This window comes from Triturus cristatus, chromosome 5_2 (genome assembly GCF_964204655.1).
Source record: "Triturus cristatus chromosome 5_2, aTriCri1.1, whole genome shotgun sequence".
Taxonomy (NCBI): Eukaryota; Metazoa; Chordata; class Amphibia; order Caudata; family Salamandridae; genus Triturus; species Triturus cristatus.
In genome coordinates this window covers 144,996,158-145,017,152 of record NC_140588.1, presented here as the reverse complement: position 1 = coordinate 145,017,152, position 20,995 = coordinate 144,996,158, and the positions used below count along the sequence as shown (strand labels likewise).

Here is a 20,995-nt window from a genome sequence, read left to right as displayed (position 1 = left end):
TTGGTTAAACAGTACGCAATGGCACATTTAAATATAATTTGAATCCTGTCTAGAGATGTTGGTATTTTTATAGCGACTTTATGCACCCAGCAAGGCTTACATAAGGTACACACCATATTATTCCACTGGACATCCCTGTGAATTACGCAACTTTTTCCCTGCGTCCTCCAGCTACTAAATAGAAAGCGTGAAGTTATTTGTCCGACAAATAATTAACAGGTTACTTTATAGGACGAATGATTTGTTGCATCCAGTATCTGCCTTGGGGAGAGGGCGTTTGGTTTGTTCCCTCATCCTGTCTTTTAGAATGCGTCCAATTGTAACTGTCCTTCAAATGTATACTTTTTATTAATGTTGCCGCTAACGGATTAGGCTTAGGGTATTGAATGTATGTTTTTTTAACTTCACATCTTCATTCTTCTGTTAACATGCACTACTTCCGCCTTTGGTCAGAGAAAAATATCAAAATATTTATGTTTTGCGATTCTGGTAAGGCCAAGTGATATTTTTTATTTTTATTAAAAAGCCTAGACTTTTCCATGCTATTCCGCTTCCTTTTACTTCAGGTAAAATCAGGGCTAGGTCCTACCGGTGCTCAGAACTGGAAGTTCTTAAAAGCATGTGCTAAAACAGGTCCCTATCGGCTCTACATTTTGACCCTCACCCTCAGGATGAAAATAAAAATCTCAACTCTGCAGCAGTACCACTGCTTAAAGCCTTTGATGTAACTTCAAAGAGATTCATTTCAGTACTTTCAGTCTAATCATTTCAGAACAGAAGCATTTTCAATATTATATACAACAAAGCCATAGTTGTTGCTAATTTCTTATACAGCTAACCATTGACAAAGCCAATAGTTCTGACTTGTTGTAGTTATACTGTTACTTTATGTATCATATTATTTAGATGCAATGACAGAAACAGTAAAATACCAGTCTGGTGGCACACTACGCTAAGCACAGATCTTTAGCTTATGTGTTCTTGAGCCATTCACTTAATTACATCGCCACACCGCTTTAAGAGACCCCTCATTTTTTTCATCCCACGTAAAGCCCTTGGTAAGATAACCTAAAATTTTCCTTTTTGGTTTGCTGTTTTACTTGTTTTGTTTATATTTCTTGGGAGAGCAGCAAGGGGATACCAGATGTTGCTGATTTTTACTTTTTATTTTTTCCTGGCGTTGGTTGTTTGGAAGGTGGGGCCCTGTGAAATTGACCTTTTTGCCCATGCCTTCAAAAGCCTTTGCCTTAATATAAAAAAAAGGTTGTACTTGCATGAACCTGCGCCCTTCTTTTAAACAGAAGTCCATAGTTTATATATTTTTTTTAAAATGCACTCCACATTTTGTAGGATGCAAACCCACCTGGGCCCAATGTGCCCTATCCTCATAACTAGTTGGTGACAAAAAGATTCACACCTACGTTAAATGTGCTTCTATCTACCACAGCTGAAATATTCTGATAATTGCATTAGAAAAATTCTTCGCACTTCTTTGCATTTTCATCTATTTAACCAGGTGTGCAAGCTGTTGCACTTCCTTTTACGTGGGAAAGATTAAAATGTGTTGCATCCCCGTCCCACACCAGTGTGTGTGTGTCTGTGTGTGGGGTAAATGGGTGGGTGTGTCCCACCCAAGCATGTTACTCAATGGTAATTTTGTAAATAAATAAGTGCCAGGGTTCTCGTCAGGAGACCACTGCCACTTGTGTCACACATTTTCTCTGCCATGCTGCCAATGATAGTAACAACACAACTACTAACCTTCACACTCCTACAAGTGTGACAATTCAGACTATTCCAGGCACCCAAAGGTATAGGAATGGCTTGGGCGGCAGGTAATAGTCAATTTCAATGTACATTTAATTAATAATTGACTTTTGTTGTGGTCATCTGAGATAGCGCCAGCTTGTGGCAGACTGTCACAAGGTGACGGTCCCGACAATTAAATGCCAGTGCTGAGTACCCGAAACCACTGACTCAAATTAAGCACTGATGTTACTATGTCTCTCTAGGTGGCAGCAGGCATGGGAGTGTAACAGGAAGAGGTCCAGGGTAGGAGGAGAGAACCAACTCGAAAGGGGGTGGGGGTGTTTGGGGTATGAAGAAGTCTGGCAAAAATCTCATATTTTTCAAAGACCACCTTTACAATCATGGGCCATCTGTGCCCCGCCTTTTGCAAGACTGCCCCAAAGTTGAACGTTTGTGGTGCAGTGTCATTAATTTGAACAATGGGTTTCATAGCCCTGAGGCAAGGGTTAGGCACGGGCAGAGTCGCACAAACAACAGTACTGGCTCTGAAGGCAGCGCTGTGCACCGAGTGGTGAGAAAATGGTGCAAAGAAAAAGTAGTGCACTAAAAGAAAACATACGCCCACTACTGAAAGGACCCATGTAGCAGGGGCAAGCGCTAGAGCAGTAATACAACAGACAAGTCGGGACAAATGTCCCCTGTTTACCAACAAAAGCAATGGAATTTGTAAAAGCAGATCACCAAGCAACCAATCAAAAAGTGGTAGGTGTGTTCAAAGCCCACAGAAGGATTACATCATGCCTCGCTGAGCAGCGTATGCGCGCTGCCTCTAGGCTCTACCTAAAAAGCAACTCAATATCCTTAGAAGTATACCTATTACTTAACAGCGAACCTAACAAAATGTTAGAAAGATAAGGAGTACCCAGTCCAATCATATATTCACAAACATATCAGTCCTTTTTATTTTATTTCAGTAAAAAGGATTTTTATTTTAAAAGTTGCAAATGAGTAAGTAGCTTCATGTCATATACGTGATGTGCATTTGCCCTGGGCATCATCAATTTCAACTGAAACAAGGCTTTATGTTTATAGGGCGTCTTTCGAAATTTTGCCTCTTTTTAACATAATGTAAGGCTTGCCTTTTCATATTTCTTTTGCTAAATGTGTGTATTTCGTAGCTTGATGACAACTTTTCCATATCAATATTGGGATAATGACGATACACAGTGCAAATACCTATGATACATTTCATTTTAGACAATTGTATGCAGATCTTACCAAATGTAATTTTCCCATTTTCCACATCGTCTATCGCTTTAAAAAGGTCTGCTACATTAAGCTCCGACACCCCCAACGCAGTTTTCAGAATGCAATTAAAGTCATCTTCAGATATCGTTTCCTCTTCTTCAGACTGGTACAGCTACAAAAATAAAATACAAATACTTCAGTCTAATGAACAGCTACAATTTCCAATGGAGCCAAAAGCTTCCATTCACTATGTGGCAAATGGCTGGCTGTGCAAACCTATTAGGGCTACACAAGCGAAGGGGTGTGTTGGGTCAGAATGTAACAGTTTCTGTAAAGCCACGTGGAAGGGAAAGCATAAGGTGGTGGTAGTGGACCCTCGCATAATTGGAAACTCCTTAAAAGAATGTAAGTTAGTGACCTCTGAGCAGTGCACAATTTAATACAGGCTTCAGGTACCGCAGCAGCCCAACCAACAGTCAAGTCAATTATTCTATGAAAAACTTTAGAATTTATATGGATGTTTGTTTTTCAATTTATTTTGAATGATCTTAGCCCTTAAACAAGCATGATGACCATATAAAATCATGAATGAAAGAACAACTTTTCGATTTATGCCATCTCTTCTTTAAGGCTGAACCCCTTACTAGGTTACTTGGGACTTTAATTATCTGCAGTTATAATAGCTTGAATGGCATCCAAAAGAGAACAACATTCAACATGCAACCCTCCCCATACCCCACCCACCATTACAGACCATATCTAGCAACGTTCATTCCTCTGCCCTCTTCTGTGACCCCTTTCCCTCCTATTTCCTCTCTTTCAAAACTTTCTGGCATTAAACTCACCCTAACTGCGCTTTCCCTTATCCTCGCCTCCTACCTAACCCTTCTGTCTTGCACCTTTCCATGCCTCATCCTATAACATTTTCACCCACTCCTCACTTTCACCTTTTCCAACAAGCACACTCTTCATTCATTACATCAATCAATTCCTTTCAGGCAATTCAGATGATATCAACCCCTTGTCTTTATTGCCTTCAATAAGCACTCCACACTCTATCTCTTTTCATCCCCCTCGGGCTAATCATGGCCCAATCCACTACTTTACCTCCTCTCACCTGTGCCACCCTATCCCAAGCACACCTTCCAGCTCTTCTTATCCTTTAACAAATACACTTTATTGTTTGATTAATAAAAATCCTTACAATAATGAGCATACAAACAGTCAAATGTATATAACAATTGGTGATTAAGATATTTACACAAAATAGAAAGAAGAAAAAAGAAGGTGTAAAATTCATTAGTTTTTAAATCCAAACTGCATAATTTCCTCACATTCTATGGGAATCCTGAAGAAGGCCCTTAATCCGTTAATGGAATCACATTTAATTGCAAATCATGAAAAATAAAGATATTTAATGGTAAGTGATTGTGTAAGACCTAATTGACATCCGTAAGTATTTAGACTGTATTTCAAGGAGATCACAGGATTCATTCTAGGTGAGGGCTCCTTTGGTTAAATCACAGTTAAAAAACAATGATCGATTGCTAGTTTTTGCCATCACATTAAAGGAAGAGGACGGGACTCTAATCATTGTTAAAAACCTACTAGTAATTCCACTGGCTTTGAGGGTCTATTTGTAAGAAAATACAACCCTAGAAAAGATGGCAAGAACTCTACAATCACAAGAAACACAAAGCCTTGGAAAAAAACAGTCAACGTACCAAACAGGGTCACTGTCATAGGTTGCAATAAAACATGCAGATTTACATCTTGAGTTTAGCGCAATCCAGTACAGATTGATGAATATTGACTCACTGGCTTTCCCACTAAGTAAACCTTCTTGCCACTCTTGTGACAAACTTAGAGAACCGCATATTAAGTATCGAATTCCCTGGGTTCATGGATGCAAAGATAGCTTTCCAACAGGTGCGGACAACAAGTTTGTTCAATTCGCCCCATAGCAGAGTCCTTCGGTCATTCAGTAGTGCAGGGCAGAGACATACTACATGCTCTATCGATTCCTTACTGTTCCCGCACCCCTTGCACTTTGTATTATCGTGTATGCTGCACCAGCCGGGCAAGTGAAGTAAGAAAGGCCATTCCCCCCATTCTAAGAGCTAGAAATCTTTTTTTCCAAAACACTGTGTAGGTGCACGACAAGTGAGACACTACAATCCCTGGCTTGAACCCAGGTATGTTCGTCATGTTTACGTTGTGCCAGTTGTGCTCTATCTCCCAAAAATCCGCAAAGGGATTACACCTGTACCTGGAAGACCAATAGTGTCCGGTATTGGGTCTGTACTTGAGCCTCTTTCCAAATTTGTCGATCATTTCATCCAACCTTTTGTCAAGGAGACACCTTTCTTTTCCATTTCGATTCCAATAGCAAAAATGACTACAAACGGACTATTCTCAATTACAAAAAGGCTCTAAAAAACGCTCAAATATCCTTTTTTAATGAAAAAATTAGTGAGGCATCCTGTTCGTCCAGAGAAATGTTTCAAATTGTGAAAAAACGTTTAAAGACACCAGTACCACCTGTCACGCAGAATCTCTCGGACAACCATTGCAATGAGTTAGCCACGTTCTTTGACTTGAAAATTCAAAATATCCTCCAACACCTCCCCCCTCTTCCCCCTGTGGACCCCTTTCTTCCGCTCTCGCCGCAGTGCCAGAATAGGGATATAGAACTAATCAGGTTCCTTTCCATCAGTGAGGCAACCTTAGGGCCCATACTACAATCTCTCAAAAGCGGGTCCCCGCATGACCCAGCACCAGTCCGACATCTAAAACAAGTTGCCCCCACCATTCTAACACCAATGGTTAACCTGATAAACTCTTCTATAGAAAGTGGAACGGTTCCCGCAAGCTGGAAGAAGGCTGTGGTAAAAGCCTTAATCAAAATCAAAAAACCCAACCTCAACCCTGGCAATTTGGCCAACTTCAGGCCGATCTCTCTCCTCCCGGGCATTAGCAAGATGGCTGAAAAATTTATCAATGGTCAGCTATCAAACTATTTGGAATCCAACAATTTACTTAAAACATCACAAACTGGCTTCCGCCCGGGCCAGGGCACTGAAACAGCGATGGTGGCGGTTGTCGAAGAGGCTAGGAAGATCATTGATGCAGGAGGATTAGTGGCAGTGATCCTTCTGGATCTCAGCGCGGCATTCGACACCGTCAACCACATTATTCTGGCACAGCGGCTTGAAAACCTTGGTATTTCAGGTCTGGCCCTCGCTTGGCTCAAATCTTATCTCCACAATCGCTCTTTCCAGGTGGCGGAAGGCGACTTTATCTCCAGGGAGACCCCGATACGTTGCGGAGTGCCTCAGGGCTCGTCTTTGAGCCCGACGCTCTTCAACGTGTATATGTCGCCCCTGGAAAAAATTGTCGCCCCGTATGGTATCAAACTCCTTACCTACGCTGACGACACTCAGCTTGTTGTCTCCCTTAGTCGGCCAGATAATCTCACCAGCGACCTGCACTCCTGCCTAGGGGACATAGTCAGCTGGATGAACGTCTCCCATCTAAAACTCAATGGGGATAAAACGGAGCTAATGGTGATGGGCAATCAGTCCCACTTCCGACCGGAATCTCTATGGCCCCCGTGCATGGGTCCTCCCCCAACCCCTAAAACCGACATTAAAAGCTTGGGGATTTGGTTGGACCATAACCTGACCCTAAACACCCAGGCAAGGAAAACGGCTGGAACCTGCTTTGGCTTACTTCGTACCTCCCGCAAGATCCTCCACCTGCTTCCCTTCCAGTCAAGAAAGCTACTCCTACAGGGCCTCATCCTGTCCAGACTGGACTATGGAAATGCCCTATATCTCGGTGCTCCAAAAAAAGTTATAGCCAGGCTGCAGGTGGTGCAAAATGCTGCTGCTCGGAGTCTCACAGGCACAAAAAATCGCCACTCTGCCAAACCGGCGATCAGAGCACTCCACTGGTTGCCCGTGGAGCAAAGGGTGCAGTTCAAGGCCCTGTGCCTAACCCATAAAATCCTCTATGGAAAAGCTCCGCCCATTCTCAAAGACCTTGTGGTCCCTTATACCACGACTAGAACTCTTCGCTCCTCTAATGCCCACCTTACCCAAATACCCAGGATCAAGAAAGCTCGCTCCGGTGGCCGGCGGTTTTCATATCAGGCGACCAAGATGTGGAATGCTCTTTCACTGGACCTCCGTGCCCAACCCAACCTCTCGCCCTTTCGTAAATCTCTAAAGACTTGGCTGTTCCCTTAACCTCCTTTACGCTTCCGCCTGACCTACCCAGATTTTCTGTCAGCGCTGGGACGCTCTCGGGCAGCCATGCGCTTTATAAATCCCGTTCCATTCCATTCCATTCCTTTGTTAGAGATACCACAGACGTGTTGCGTCTCCTAGAGGGGGTCCAACATCCCAATGAGGTGAACCTCTTGGTTACTTTAGATGTTGAGGCCCTCTACACCAATATTCCTCAAAGAGCAACCCTAGATGTTATCGAAGACACCTTAAATAATGCAGAGTGGGATTCACCCACCCCAGTGTCATTCATCATGGAATGTGCCATCATTGCCCTTACAGAAAACTCCTTTCAGTTCGGCACCCAACTTTACCATCAGACACAAGGTACTTCAATGGATAGTACCATCGCTCCCAGCCTGGCATGTATGTACATGTCGGCTTTTGAAGAGCGCAAGATTTTTCATCCTGATAATCCATATATTCCAACATCTTGCTGTGGAAACGGTTTATAGATGACATACGTATCCTTTGGAAGGGTGATTATCAAGTGCAACGAGTTTTGCACTTGGATTAATACTCTCAACCCGTTCTTGAAATTCACAAACACAATTTCAACGGGCGATATTCCGTTTCTTGATCTCTTGATAAGGTTGGAGGCAGGGATAATTTCCACCACCTTATATCGAAAACCTTCTGACAGAAACAGTCTCCTACTTTTCAGTAGTCATCACCCTAGGGCACTTAGACACAATCTACCTGTTGGCCAGTTCCTCCGTATCAGAAGGAACTGCAGCACCCTTGGTGATTACAAAAGGGAAGCTAACACGTTAAAACAAGATCTTCGAGGAGGAGCCTAGCGCGCAACCAAGATGGCCGCGTAGGTGCGAAGCTCCCGAGGACCTCCGCGACCTCCTGAATTAATCCTGATTATATCCTGTCTTTGACGAGGGGACTGTGTCTGTGTACCCGAGCTGAGGCGGCACCCGTTTTCCGTTTTCGAATCGGACCCCGGACACTGGTGGGAGCACCGATCGAAGATTGCGGCCTTCTCCGCGCCGGCCCCCCGGATTGGAGTTGTGGGGCGATCCGGGGACAAAGCGAACAACAACGGCGGGCAGGGCTGGGCGACTCGCGTACCCCACGCTTTCACTTTCGCTTTTGCGCCCTCCTTGCCCTCAAGCGAGGTAGGGTTGCGGAGCGGGGTGCGGTGGTGTGGCCTTGCCCCTGTGCCCGGCTGACCCGCCGGCTGTGAGTTGTCCTGCGGTGCAGTGGTCAACCCCCCCCCCGGAACCTGTGTACTGGTTTAGCGGCCCTTTCGAGGAGATTGGCACGACTTCGGGAGTGCGACATGTCCACAAAGCAAGATGGCGACCGGGCCAAGGTGAAATCGACCCGCCGCGGCCCGGCACCTCAGTCAAACAGTATGGACCGCTACACCCTCCAGAAGGGATCCCCAGAGGCACAGCGTACATCCCCCGCGGGCCCGGCTGAGGCGTCTGCTCAACCCGCGGATCTGACCCTCCGGGACGTCATGGGCGCCATTGCCGAAATGAAGGCCTCGGTGGACCAGCGCTTTGATACTCTGGCGCAAAAGATAGACTCGGCCCTGGTGGAGGTGGGCCTGGTGAGAGCCGACTTGTCTAAAACAAATGACCGGGTCGATTCCCTGGCCCACACCACCTTAAGTCTCACTACAGACGTGGCGGCCCTTCAAAAGGAGGTGCACCGGCTTGGCCAGGCGAGCGCCATGATGGACCGTCGATTGGAGGACGCCGAGGGTCGGGCCCGGAGGAACAACGTTCGTATTGTCGGGGTGCCGGAGGGACGGGAGGAGGAGGCGGCAGATTTGTTTGTGGAAGACCTGATCCTCGCCCATCTCCAGCCCCGGGGGCTGAGTAAACTTTTTGCGGTGGAACGTGCTCACAGGGTCCCCGGAGGAAGACCTAAGGTCGGAGCTCCGCCGCGGCCTCTCATTGCCCGGATTTTTAACTTTCGGGACAGAGACGCTATCTTGCAGACTTCCAGGCTACAGGGACCGGTCAAGCTTGATAATATGGACGTGAATTTTTACCCTGACTTTACTCCGACGGTCCAAAAGCAGAGACTGAGTTTTCTCGGAGTTAAACGTCGCCTACGGGACATGAACCTTAAGTACTCAATGCCTTTTCCAGCTAAGCTGAGGGTAGAGGTGGATGGTCGCACGCATTTTTTTGACCGTCCCGAGGCGGCTGGGGACTGGTTGGATACTCTGCCTGGGGATCGGGGCCGGGGGGGTGGGGGGGGTGCGGTTGGCGGGGAGGGCGCACCGGATCAGAACTGAGGGGTGAAAAGTAGGCCTTGCTCTGGACAACATTTTGGTTACCATTCACTGATCGTGTATGTTCCCCTCCTATGGAGGTCGTACGGGGTCCGTTGGGGGCTTTCCCTCCTCCTCTGGGGGACTAGTTAGTTTTTCATCTATGGGGCGACAGGCACACTGCACTTTGGGGGGGCTGTCTGGGCTCATGCAGGGGTGCAGGGAGGGGGGAGTTCTGTTGGGATGGGTGGGTGGGGGTGGAGTGTTGTTTGTTTGCACCGCAAGGCGAACCCTTTACTGTATTGTCGTTTTTGAGATGCTCTGTGGGGGACGATTGATGGCTTCCATGTATGATGGGGGGTAGGGACCTGACTGTGTTATCATGGAATGTTAACGGACTGGGGGATAGGATTAAGCGTGGTGTGGTCCTGCAGTATCTGAAACGAATTTCACCAGATGTGATCTTCCTGCAGGAGACGCACCTTATAGGTAATTCCTTTCATGCCATGAATCGGAGAGGCTATCGCTTGGTGGCCCATTCGGGCTTCACCTCGGGCTCGCGGGGGGTGGGCATCATGATTAAGAACTCGCTCCCATTGGAGATTGATGAGGTGCGCCATGATGAGAGGGGACGTTACACTGTCTTGGTAGGTAGAATGGAGGGCAGAGTGGTCGTTTATGTATCAGTGTACGTTCCGCCGGGGTTGCAATCTACCACGTTTGCGGACCTGGGGCGCCTCCTCCTTGACCTCCCGGATGGGCTTCTGGTAGTTGGGGGGGACTTCAATGCGGTGGCTTCAGGGTCTATGGATCGTCATCCCCCCAGGGACCTCCCCCGGGCACAGGCGTGGCTGTCCGGCCTCTTAGATACCCTAGGATTGGTGGATTGCTGGCGACTAAAGCATCCCGCTCAGCTGCAATACACCTTTCACTCGGGCGCCCATGGTAGCCTCTCGCGGCTTGATTATATCCTTGTTCCTGCGGCCTCTGCTGGGAGGGTGGGAGAGGTGCGCCATTTGGCGCGGGGTATTTCAGATCACTTCCCACTACTGCTGCATCTGGATGTCTTCCCGAGGGGGGAGGGCAGGGTGGCCCCAATTAATGCCTGGTACCTGCGCGACCCCACTATTCAAGCCGAATTGATCAAATCCTTGCAGCGGTACTTTGAGGAGAATGTGGGGTCTGTCCCTTCTGCCATCTCCCTTTGGGAGGCTTTTAAGGTAGTTCTTAGGGGGGAGGCCCTCTCCTTTATCTCCCATGCCCGGAGGCGCGAGCGGGAGGAGGTAACCCGGGTGGAGGCCGAAATTACTGAACTAGAGGGTGACCTGGGGAGCGGGGTGACGGATGCCACATTGCATGTTCTACACCTCAAGCAGGCGGCCTATAGGGCCCTCGTCACGGAGGCGGCCAGGGGCCTCAGTAGAGAGCAACAGGGGCGACTGTATGATGTGGGTGATAAGGCTGGTAAATTGATAGCGTGGTTGGATAAAAAGGAGAGAGCGAGTCGTGTGGTTCCGTTGATCGAGAGGATGGATGGTGTATGTGTCACCGAGCCGGACGCCATTGTCTCCTGCTTCGCGGATTATTTCCGCGAGGTATATTCCCCTGTATCTCCCTGCTCGGAGGAGGATTCCCATGCCCTGCTTCGGGACATCGCGCTGCCCTCCCTTTCGGTGGAGGACAGGGATTCGCTGGACGCTCCTCCCACCTCGGACGAAATTGCCCTTGCTATCCGCTCGGTCGCATCTGGCAAGGCCATGGGCCCCAATGGCATTCCTATCGAGCTGTACAAGCTGCGACCGGATGTGCTGGCGCCCCACCTGCGCGCGATGTTCCTGGCGGCCTGCTCGCGGGGTTCCCTTCCGCCGGACCAGCGTCTGGCCACGATCGTGGTGATCCACAAGGAGGGGAGGCCCCGTGAGCGGGTCACATCCTATAGGCCTATCTCGCTCTTGAATGCGGAGCCCAAAATCCTCGCCAAGGTGCTGGCCAACCGGCTGGTCGGCGTGGTGGGCGATTTGGTCCACCAAGACCAGTCCGGCTTCATACCCCATCGTAACACGGCCCTTAATCTGCGACGCTTGCACGGGGTGCTCGCGCGTGTTCCGTTCGTGCGGGAACCGGCCATCTTGGCGTCCTTGGATGCCACCATGGCGTTTGATACACTTGAGTGGCCATACATTTGGGCGATGCTGGCGAAGTTTGGCTTCGGACCGGGCTTCATCAGCTGGGTCAAATTGCTGTATTCCGGCCCATTGGCACAGGTGGTGGTGAATGGACGAGTTTCGGCCCCATTCGCACTGGGACGGGGTACGCGACAGGGCTGCCCCCTGTCGCCCCTCCTGTTTGCACTGGCCCTGGAGCCCCTGGCGGAGTGGCTGCGGTGGCACCCTTCCATCCGTGGTCTCCGTTGGACCCCCGAGCATGAGGACCGTGTGTCCCTCTACGCTGATGATATCCTTCTATATCTTGCCTCCCCGCGTAAATCACTGATAGTCCTAGTTGATGTTTTGCGCTCATTCGGTCGCAACTCAGGCCTCGTCATCAACTGGGCGAAATCCTGTGTATATGTGCTTGCCGGGGAGGCTCCGGTCCTACCACGGGACTGTCCGATCCAGATCGCCTCCCAGGGGTTTCGGTACCTGGGTATATATATTACTCTGGACCCGGAGGCCCGCTACGAGCGGAATTTGCTGCCCCCCCTCCAGCGCTTGAAGGAGGACGTGGTGCGTTGGCGGCGTCTGCCGCTTTCGCCGCTTGGCCGAGCGGCCTTGTTTAAAATGATGTCGTTGCCGCGCTTTCTGTACGCTCTCCAGAACACTATGGATTTGGTTCCGGCGCGCTACTTCCGAGAGGTGGAGAGTTTGCAGCGTCGCCTGTTCTGGGACGGGAGGCCACGTATCGCCTTGGCTAAATTGACGCTCCCGTGGTACGATAGGGGGGTTGCCCTCCCGGATATTAAACGGTATTACTGGGCCTCCCAGCTAGCTGCGATTAATCATGGCCTTTACGGGCCCGCCCTGAACCCGGCATTTGAAATGGACAAGATGCTCCTGCCCGGTGGCGACTACAATCGGGCGCTTTACTCTGGCGCGCCGGACCCTCGCCTGACGGGACCGACGCATGTCATGGTGCGTGTGTGGCACGCGGCTAACGCAGCTATGGGGTGGAAGGACCGTTTGACCCGGGCGTCACCGCTATATGCATCGGCGAGGTTGGGCTCCTTGTGGACCTCGAAGGGCTTCGAGAAATGGGACACGATCGGCATCAGCACAGTGGGAGATCTCTGGACGAGGGGGGGATTCAAAACTTTCGAGATGCTGCAGACGGAGTTTCAGTTGCAAGGCAGTGAGTACTTCCGGTACTTACAAGTCCGCCACGCGCTGGGCTCCGTCTTCCCGGATGTCGCGTCCATTCCGGAGTCTTCCCCCCTGGAGGACAGAGTGCTGGATGGCCATGTCCCAGACAGCACGATCTCCCTCATATACAAAAAACTGATTAACGACCGATCGGGCCTGCTGACTGGCCTCCGCAAGGCCTGGGTTGCCGATGGGCTGGAGTTGCACGACGAGGACTGGATGTCCGCGGTGGCTTCTCCGAAGGAGGTGGCCATCCCGGCTCGCCTTCGCTTCGTCCAGCTTAAGATCCTCCACCGGGTCTATGTGACGGGGCCAAGGCTACTACGTATGGGCTTAGCTGAGGATGGACTGTGTAAGCGTGGCTGTGGTGCTTTGGCAACTTTCTTGCATATTCTGTGGGAATGCCCAAAGGTGGAGCGATTCTGGCGTGGTGTGCATGAGGTCCTGCGAGTGGTTACGCGTGTCGTGCTGTTGCCTGAAGCGAGGAGATGCTTGCTGAATGTGTGGGAGCCAACTGACTACTCGGTTCCGCAGACGCGGTGGGTGACTCTGGGATACATGATCGCTAAGCGTGACATTGCTCAATTGTGGGGATCCCAGAGGCCTCCGGCGGTGTCGGCCTGGAAAGAACACATGGATTGGTGTATGTTTCGTGAAAAGGTGGTGTATGTTGCGAGGGGTAAGCCTGGGGCGTGGGTGAAAATCTGGGGCCCCTGGAACGCCTATCGCGGGGGTATTTGCGAGCCGCCGCTGCTGCCGGCTGCTTCACCAGCTCCGTCCCCCTAGCCGACCCCCTCCCCCAGCCATGGGCACGTGGTTCCCCAGTCCCTGATTTGTTCTCATTCCCCTCTTCAGAGTTTGGCGATTGGTTGGGGTCCCCCACTTAAGGAGCGCGTGCTGTCACTTGGGATTGCGGGTTGCCTTGCGGGTGTGGTTGTTTTTGTGTTGTTGTGTTTTGCCAAAAGGAAACCGTATTGTTGGCTCGGAGTTATGTGGCCTGCACTGCTGATATCTCCTGATTTACTCTTTTCGCACCGCCAAGAGATTTTTCTGTATGTATGTCATATGCTACTGCTACTCTAGCGGCCGGCCAGAAGGTTGTAGGCCCATACTTGTAACTATTTGAGATTGTAATAAACGGTTTCAAAAAAAAAAAAAAAAAAAAAAAAAACAAGATCTTCAACGTGAATATCCTAGACAGGTTATTGACGAAGCTTACAAAAGGGCGAGAAACAATAATCAAGATGGTTTGTTGGAGGACAGGATCAGAGAACTAGATACAACCATCACTTGTGTTACAACATACACCTCTGATTCCTATCGATTAAGGAACATCATTCGTAAAAATTGGGGCATCCTTAACACTGGCACACTGAACCTCTCTATACCAAGGTTCGCTTTTAAACGAACTAACAATATAAAAGATATGTTGGTACACATTAGACCCAAGAAACACCACAACGTGGCACAAACAACACTTTGGGACTTACCACCAGTCCAGGGACACTTCCCGTGTGGGTCTTGCGCAGTCTGTCCTCAAACTAAGGCCACTAAACTACTGAATTTCCCTAATGGTGTCAGCTTGCGATTGATTAAACATACCAACTGTAACACAGCTAACTGCATCTATATGGTGAGGTGAACGTGCAACCTTATTTACATAGGGATGACAACAAGGCAAGTGAAAGTACGAATGATGGAACACAGGAGCAATTTTAGATGCTCTAAGACAAACACTAAAATGACCACTCACTTCAAAGAAATACAACATCCTCCTGATTCCTTTAATTGGTGCGTTTTGGAAGCGCACCCAGGCATGTCAAGAGACACCTTGTTTCGTTTAGAACAACGGTGGGTCCTAAGACTGTCATCGGACAAATCCGGACTTAACAAAGACATCCCTTGGAGTCTTCTAACCTCATAATTGAATGATTCTTATAGTGACTTAACTACATCTGGAGACCTTAACTCTGACCCTTTATCCATCATAATCTTATCTAGATGATTGGTTCTTCTTATGAAGTTTATCTGAGACAATAAACCAACTTTGTCCCTCTTCTCTCGGGCTTCTCCACTAAGAGGAGTTGAATACGTCTTTGATTGTTCCTTCCTTCACCTCTGTGGTTATTAATATTTTTCATTCAAACCCCTTGTAGTGATTTAATGTGACCTACTGACAATTCTTCTGCACCACTACCATCTGCGTGTATTTTGGAACAACCCTTTCCCGTTAATGCACGCCATTCGGGTCGCTCCATCATTCACCCGTTTTATCGAGACCGTGCTCGTTTATTTTCCTTTTATTTGACTTACACATCATTCGCATTGTCAGACATTGCGACCTCAACGTTCAGATTGCCAGGTCCGTTTTGGATCTCCCTAATATCACATGACTCTGATGTGGTCATGTGTTTACCTTTCCAATATGGCGCTGTCTAAAGGTCGGCATTCTAGCAATCCACCCAACCACCCGGAAGTCCTTGTTGACACGCCCACCCCGACCTGTCAGTTCTCTATATCCTCCTTGGTCCAATTTCACCAAGCAGACTGCTTGGACCGGCCGATCCGTCAGGGTAGGATCAACTTCGTGATTCCGCCAGAGGATTCCGTGAGTAAACGGGAGCGGACTATATTTACTGTGCTAACTTGATAAATATGTACGTATTTGCGTTTCCGCCTCTCGAGGCCCTTCTGCAATTCCTTTCAGATTTGGTAAGATTCCCCACGAGCAGCAAGCGTTAATAATATTATTTAAAACACAACTTGCTGTTCCTACACGTTATTATGTCTGGGTAACCCCGTCGGAGGTCTGTTTTCACTATAAGCCTTCGCACCAATTTAAGTGCTCGATTGGATACATTTTTGACCAACTTCACACATTTACTTACCCCGTTCTTCGTTGCTACGGTAATATGCACACACAGTGTTCTCTCCTGAATGTCATCCAGGTTTTATCATCTATGCCGATCGTGTTTAGTATCTTTACAAGAGCTAATATCAATCTTACTATATATTAGGACACTAGAGTTCAGTGTCGACGGCGACCGGTACTGTTATGGCCCGGAACAGACTGAATAAGGGTGAGGTGTTTTCTCGTGGATTGTGTTTTATTCTTTTCATAATTGCTAGACCTTATAATTTTATACCTATTGCTAAGTTCACTGATTTTTATCTTCATCACCTGTATGCTCATATACTGATCTAGTACAGTATAGATGCATCAAGCATGTCACCGCCCACGGGCCATCTGCATGCTTTTGACGCACTGTCACTAACTGAACCAATAACATTGGTCTTCAAGGAAAATAACATTGTATTGCTTTGTTTTTTGACTGTCCTAACTGTTTTTTATCATTACAGGTTAATACTTAATTAGCTTTATTGAAACTAAAGGTACCCCCACATTTTTTAGGGTGCCGTAAGGGTGGCCTCTTTTTCACTGTTATTGTTGGGTGACCACCACCAAAAAATGTGTAGGTAGTATTTGATTAGGTCCTGAGGAATTGCCATCGATTTGATACTAAGGCAAGAAACATGTCGACCTCATTTCATAAGCGTAGAAATTCGCAACATTAAGAGACTATACGCGATTTTTTCATTTTAATTAGGGGAGTAGCCAACTTCATTAAAACTATTTTGATTGGACTATTTTGCCCTATTTTAAATTTCACTTTACATTTCACATTCACCTACACGACACTAGGACCCTCACTCACACATTATCTGTCGGCCTTGGAATAAAGATCTCCGTTAAGTAGGCCTCATCACGGGCGCCTGATCGGCCATTGCAGCGCTGGCCCGAGTAGGAGCAGACACGATGATGAAGCAAGACACCTACTTGTTGGGTGTGTGAGGGCCTTTTTCCAAAAGGAGATTCATCTCCTGTCTTTTACTGATTTCCACCCAACAGTTACAATTCGTCATCTTCCTTTTGATAGGAACTGCATACTAATTGTGTTCACATAGTTTAATGGGTATGTATGCTGGACCTAATTCTAAAAGCCCTCATTTTCCTTCCCTTTTTTGACTCTATCTGTGTAGCCATATCAACTGATTGCTCAGGTATCCCAGTACGCATTGTGCCTGGGGGGAACTGCAGTTGGCTTGGATTGGCCGGGGAGACCGATGCTATGGCTTTGGCCAATGGGCTTTCTTCCTTTTCAGACACTTTATAGTGGGTCGTTAAAAAAGTTACCCATTCATCTTCACAGATATTTGCACTACTTTGTCCTCCTTGGCCACATATTCCCCCGTTCACGAGAGACCAAAATGACTTTGAATTGTGGTTTTTACTTGCATGGATGAATTTTGTCCAGAACTGGTTGGAGCATTATTGTTTCACTAAGAATTATACTTGTGTAATGTTTTGTGGGCTTGCTTGTAAATGTTAACCAACTTTTCGTCCCCCGGGCACCTCCGTACTTATCTTAGTGCTGAATTGCGTAGGTTTTTTTATTTCTTAATTTCAACAGATGCTGTTATTAAGTTGTGACTCTTTCGTGGAATGAACAGAAATGTTTTGAGCCGTTGGCTAGAGAAAATCTCCCATGATGTCGTGAGAGGAAGGTTGTTGAGGATCCTTGCAACTACCTGGGCTTTACATATTGTAATTATTGTTGGTATTGACAAATCTGACCATTTTAGACTTTAAAGATTCTCTGTGAAAGTTCAGCTTGCTGTCAGGCTTGTCATAGCATGCCCTGCTGCACGGAAGGACAGGGTAATTACTTGGGTCGATAGTCACTGTCTCCTCGTGCAGCAATGGTGTAATTTTCAATCAAAGGGAGCATTTCGTTATTACGTATAATGGAATTCCTTCACTAACCAACCCCATCCCTCTGCTTCTCCAGACATACTGTAACCCAGGTAAGGCCCTACAAGCCTTCCTGGAGCAGGAAGGCAGGTCGTCAAACTAACAAATCCACCAGTGCAGTCACTTTCTCTACTTCTCCTCTGCAGCTCTCCTCACTTCATACTAATAATCACTCCCCTCCTACCAATTATACTTCTTTTAGAAGGGTTGCCTCCTTATCAATGCACAATCAATGATTAAATTCCATCTAGACATCTAACATCTGATCTGAGGTGCAAAACTTTGCCTACTGTACATCACCAAAACTTGGTTAAGAGATGGCGCAACCCCAGTCTTTCACAGCACAAACACCCCTTGATATGGAAACCTCCCTTATAATTGTCCTCAAAAGACCAGAGTAGGTCTTGCAATTAACTTCAAGGACTCTTCACAACCCATGAACTTTCAACACAAACGACTGTGAAAACTTGTAGCCTGCTCTTAACCCTCACCTGACCCATTCCTACTGACATTAAGATCTCCACGAACTAAAGTGCAATCGAAGATGCTCTTCTAGATGCCATTTCTAACATCAGCTTAAACTACTGTAACCTCGGCATCGTGAGGGACCAGAACATCAGGTTCAATCTACCAAACCTTTCCCCGACTAAGGTCCTTTATGACATACCTCAAGTCTCTCAACATCTCCCAACTCGTCTTTGAAGCTATATATATAGCTAGACACTTTGGAAGAAATCTCCCACCGTCTGAAGCAATCTCCATCTCCTTTGTTAGAGACCTTCCCACAAGAAAAAGTGTTACATTAATAGTGACTCACAAGTCCACCTACAGACAGAGGAACAAGGGTAACCACATTGCAATCCATTCCTCTCAAGGTCATCTCACCTCCCAATCAAATAACAGAAGTAGAGCAGCTCTACAACGGAACTTCTGAAGGCTTAATTGGCGTCATTCCCTTTAAGATGGCCATGCACTTCCTAATCTCTTTTTTGAGGAGGGGGATTAAGGACAAACAGAAATCCCTGTAATTCGGACCCAAAAGTAGTCATTTAACAACCAAAACCACAAACTATACTTTCACCGATGCAAAAGGATCTACAAATCTTTCATCATGAAGGCAACATGAGTGTCCTGTTCCCACAGGATCCCCAACTCCAAATGTCCTACTATGGAACTTCAGAGGATCCTCAAAGAATTCCACAACCCAGAGGGCACCATCAAGGAGACTTCTACTCAAAAGCTTCCAAAACAAAGATTTTGGAACAACAGCTAAGATGCAAGACACCTGACACGCAGCCTATTCGGAACAAGATTAATAAGACTTAGCACAATGCTTATATGTATTTTTTATGTGCGGACGAAGATTTCATGGTTTGTTGTGTCAAAATACTGCCAAAATGTCAAGTAGGATAAAAAGACAGACTTAGGGCATTATTTAGATTTTGGCGGACGGGTTACTAATCACAACCGTGACAGATATCCTGTCCGCTGAAATATAAATCCCATAATATCCTATGGGATTTATATTTCGGCAGACGGGATATCCGTCACAGTTGTGACGGAGTAACTCGTCCGCCGAAATTTAAATCAGGGCCTTAGTCTTTGGCAAATACTTCACTACATCAACAGCCTTAACCATAACTTGACGTTGACATTTCCAAACCTTTACTTAAGCTCTGAAAATTACCTTGATGAGCCAATTTATTTTTCAAAATTTCAGACCTAGTAATGTAAATGCTAGATACTTAACAAAATTATTGAATAGCATTTTAATATTTATGTTGATGCTGACCTTGTGTCAATTCGAAGGCATGTCATTGTAATCATTGTCAATGTGAACGGAGAGCACTAATCATGGTCAGTTATGCTAAAAATATAATGCATTTACTCAAACCTGGTCTGAATCTGCATTGGTGCTGCGCTTACAGGTTCGGCAAGAGCTCACTAGTTTGGTGTAGATGTATTTTATGAATGTCTTGTATAGATAGATGATAGCTGTAATTTGGCATAAGATGCTAACATCTCGGGATTCGAGAAATACTACTTTTAGAGAGGAGAAGCTACTTGTTATAAGTTTTGGGGACATAGGAGTTCTTTCTGAAATCAATGTATTTAATTAGCTTTTTTGGTTTTCACTAAAATGCATTTTTTTCTAATTGTTATACCACTCAAGCCTCCTTCGTAATCTATGGCAAAAAGTATACTTACCCCCTAAGCATTTTGGCAGAATAGTTTTCGCCTTCTAGTGAGGTATGAATGTGATGTGTTGACTGGCAGAAGGGTAATGTGCCATTCTCTATAATTCACATGCATATATATCAATACACAAAAAAATACCACAAATAGCATTTCTTCATGAACGTAGGTATTAATTTACTAGCATGCTATTCTGGGGGTTTATGTAACATAGGAGTTTCTGGTAAATGCAAACAATGCAATGTTATCCCAATGGTGAGCTCTACTACCCTTGGGTTTATAATAAAGAGCATCTTAACTGTCCTTGTTAATGGTTACAAAACGCATTTAATCCTAATGTTTGAGATCTAACTTGCCTTAAACGCCAGCTCAATTGTTTTTAAGGGCTTCGAAGGACGACATACAACCGATAGAGCGATGATGTATTCTCTGAGATCGATGGCACCCTCTTCAGTCTGTAAGAAACAAGAAATTATCTTAGAAGTATTTCCATTGTCTTTCTAATATTTCCAACTGAATATCATCTGTCTAAAAAAGAAAAACTAAGGGCCATTAGAGAGAATGATCAACATGAAACGGGCAGCATCTAGATGCCCCTAAGACGTAGCCACAACAGCAAAGATGAACAGCCTACAAGTTGCACTGCAGTAGCCACTCAAGATGATGGTTTGAAGGCTAGCCAGGATGCGTGGTTAACTTGTATTTAGTTTCAGACAAGCAATAAATGAAAAATGCAGATTTTTAAGTTTTTTTTTTCTGCAAACTGTTAGTATTTGTAAAACTTATGTTCAAACAAATTAAAATTAAAAATATTTTTTTTCACAATTGAATCATCGTCTAACAGGTGACCAATTTATCATGGTTCCCCATTTTTATAGGCCATGTCGAAGGATCTGAGCAATAGAGTTGGCTGATTTGATCTAAATCTGTGAAAAAGATATACTGTAAGAAATGAAGGAGAGGGGGATGAACACGCATAAAAAATGTCTTGTGAGATGCCGGCAAGAGACTGGTATGAGCAGTAAACACATTTCAGCCACGCTTTTTCTGCAAGAATCGACTTCTCGCAAGCAAAAGAATTATACACAGTTGGGTAATGTCT

The 20,995-nt window shown here is 46.5% G+C and overlaps 1 protein-coding gene across 1 annotated transcript in view; it reads right to left on the bottom strand.

The window, feature by feature from the left end:
• LPCAT1 (lysophosphatidylcholine acyltransferase 1) overlaps positions 1 to 20,995 on the bottom strand; it is a 445,025-nt gene that overhangs the window by 37,000 nt on the left and 387,030 nt on the right. The window contains exons 12-13 of the mRNA XM_085606924.1: positions 20,250 to 20,348; positions 3,028 to 3,169 (exon numbers count right to left, since the gene is read on the bottom strand). Of these exons, the coding sequence (XP_085463050.1) occupies positions 3,028 to 3,169; positions 20,250 to 20,348 (241 nt within the window). The remainder of the gene's footprint in view (positions 1 to 3,027; positions 3,170 to 20,249; positions 20,349 to 20,995) is intronic.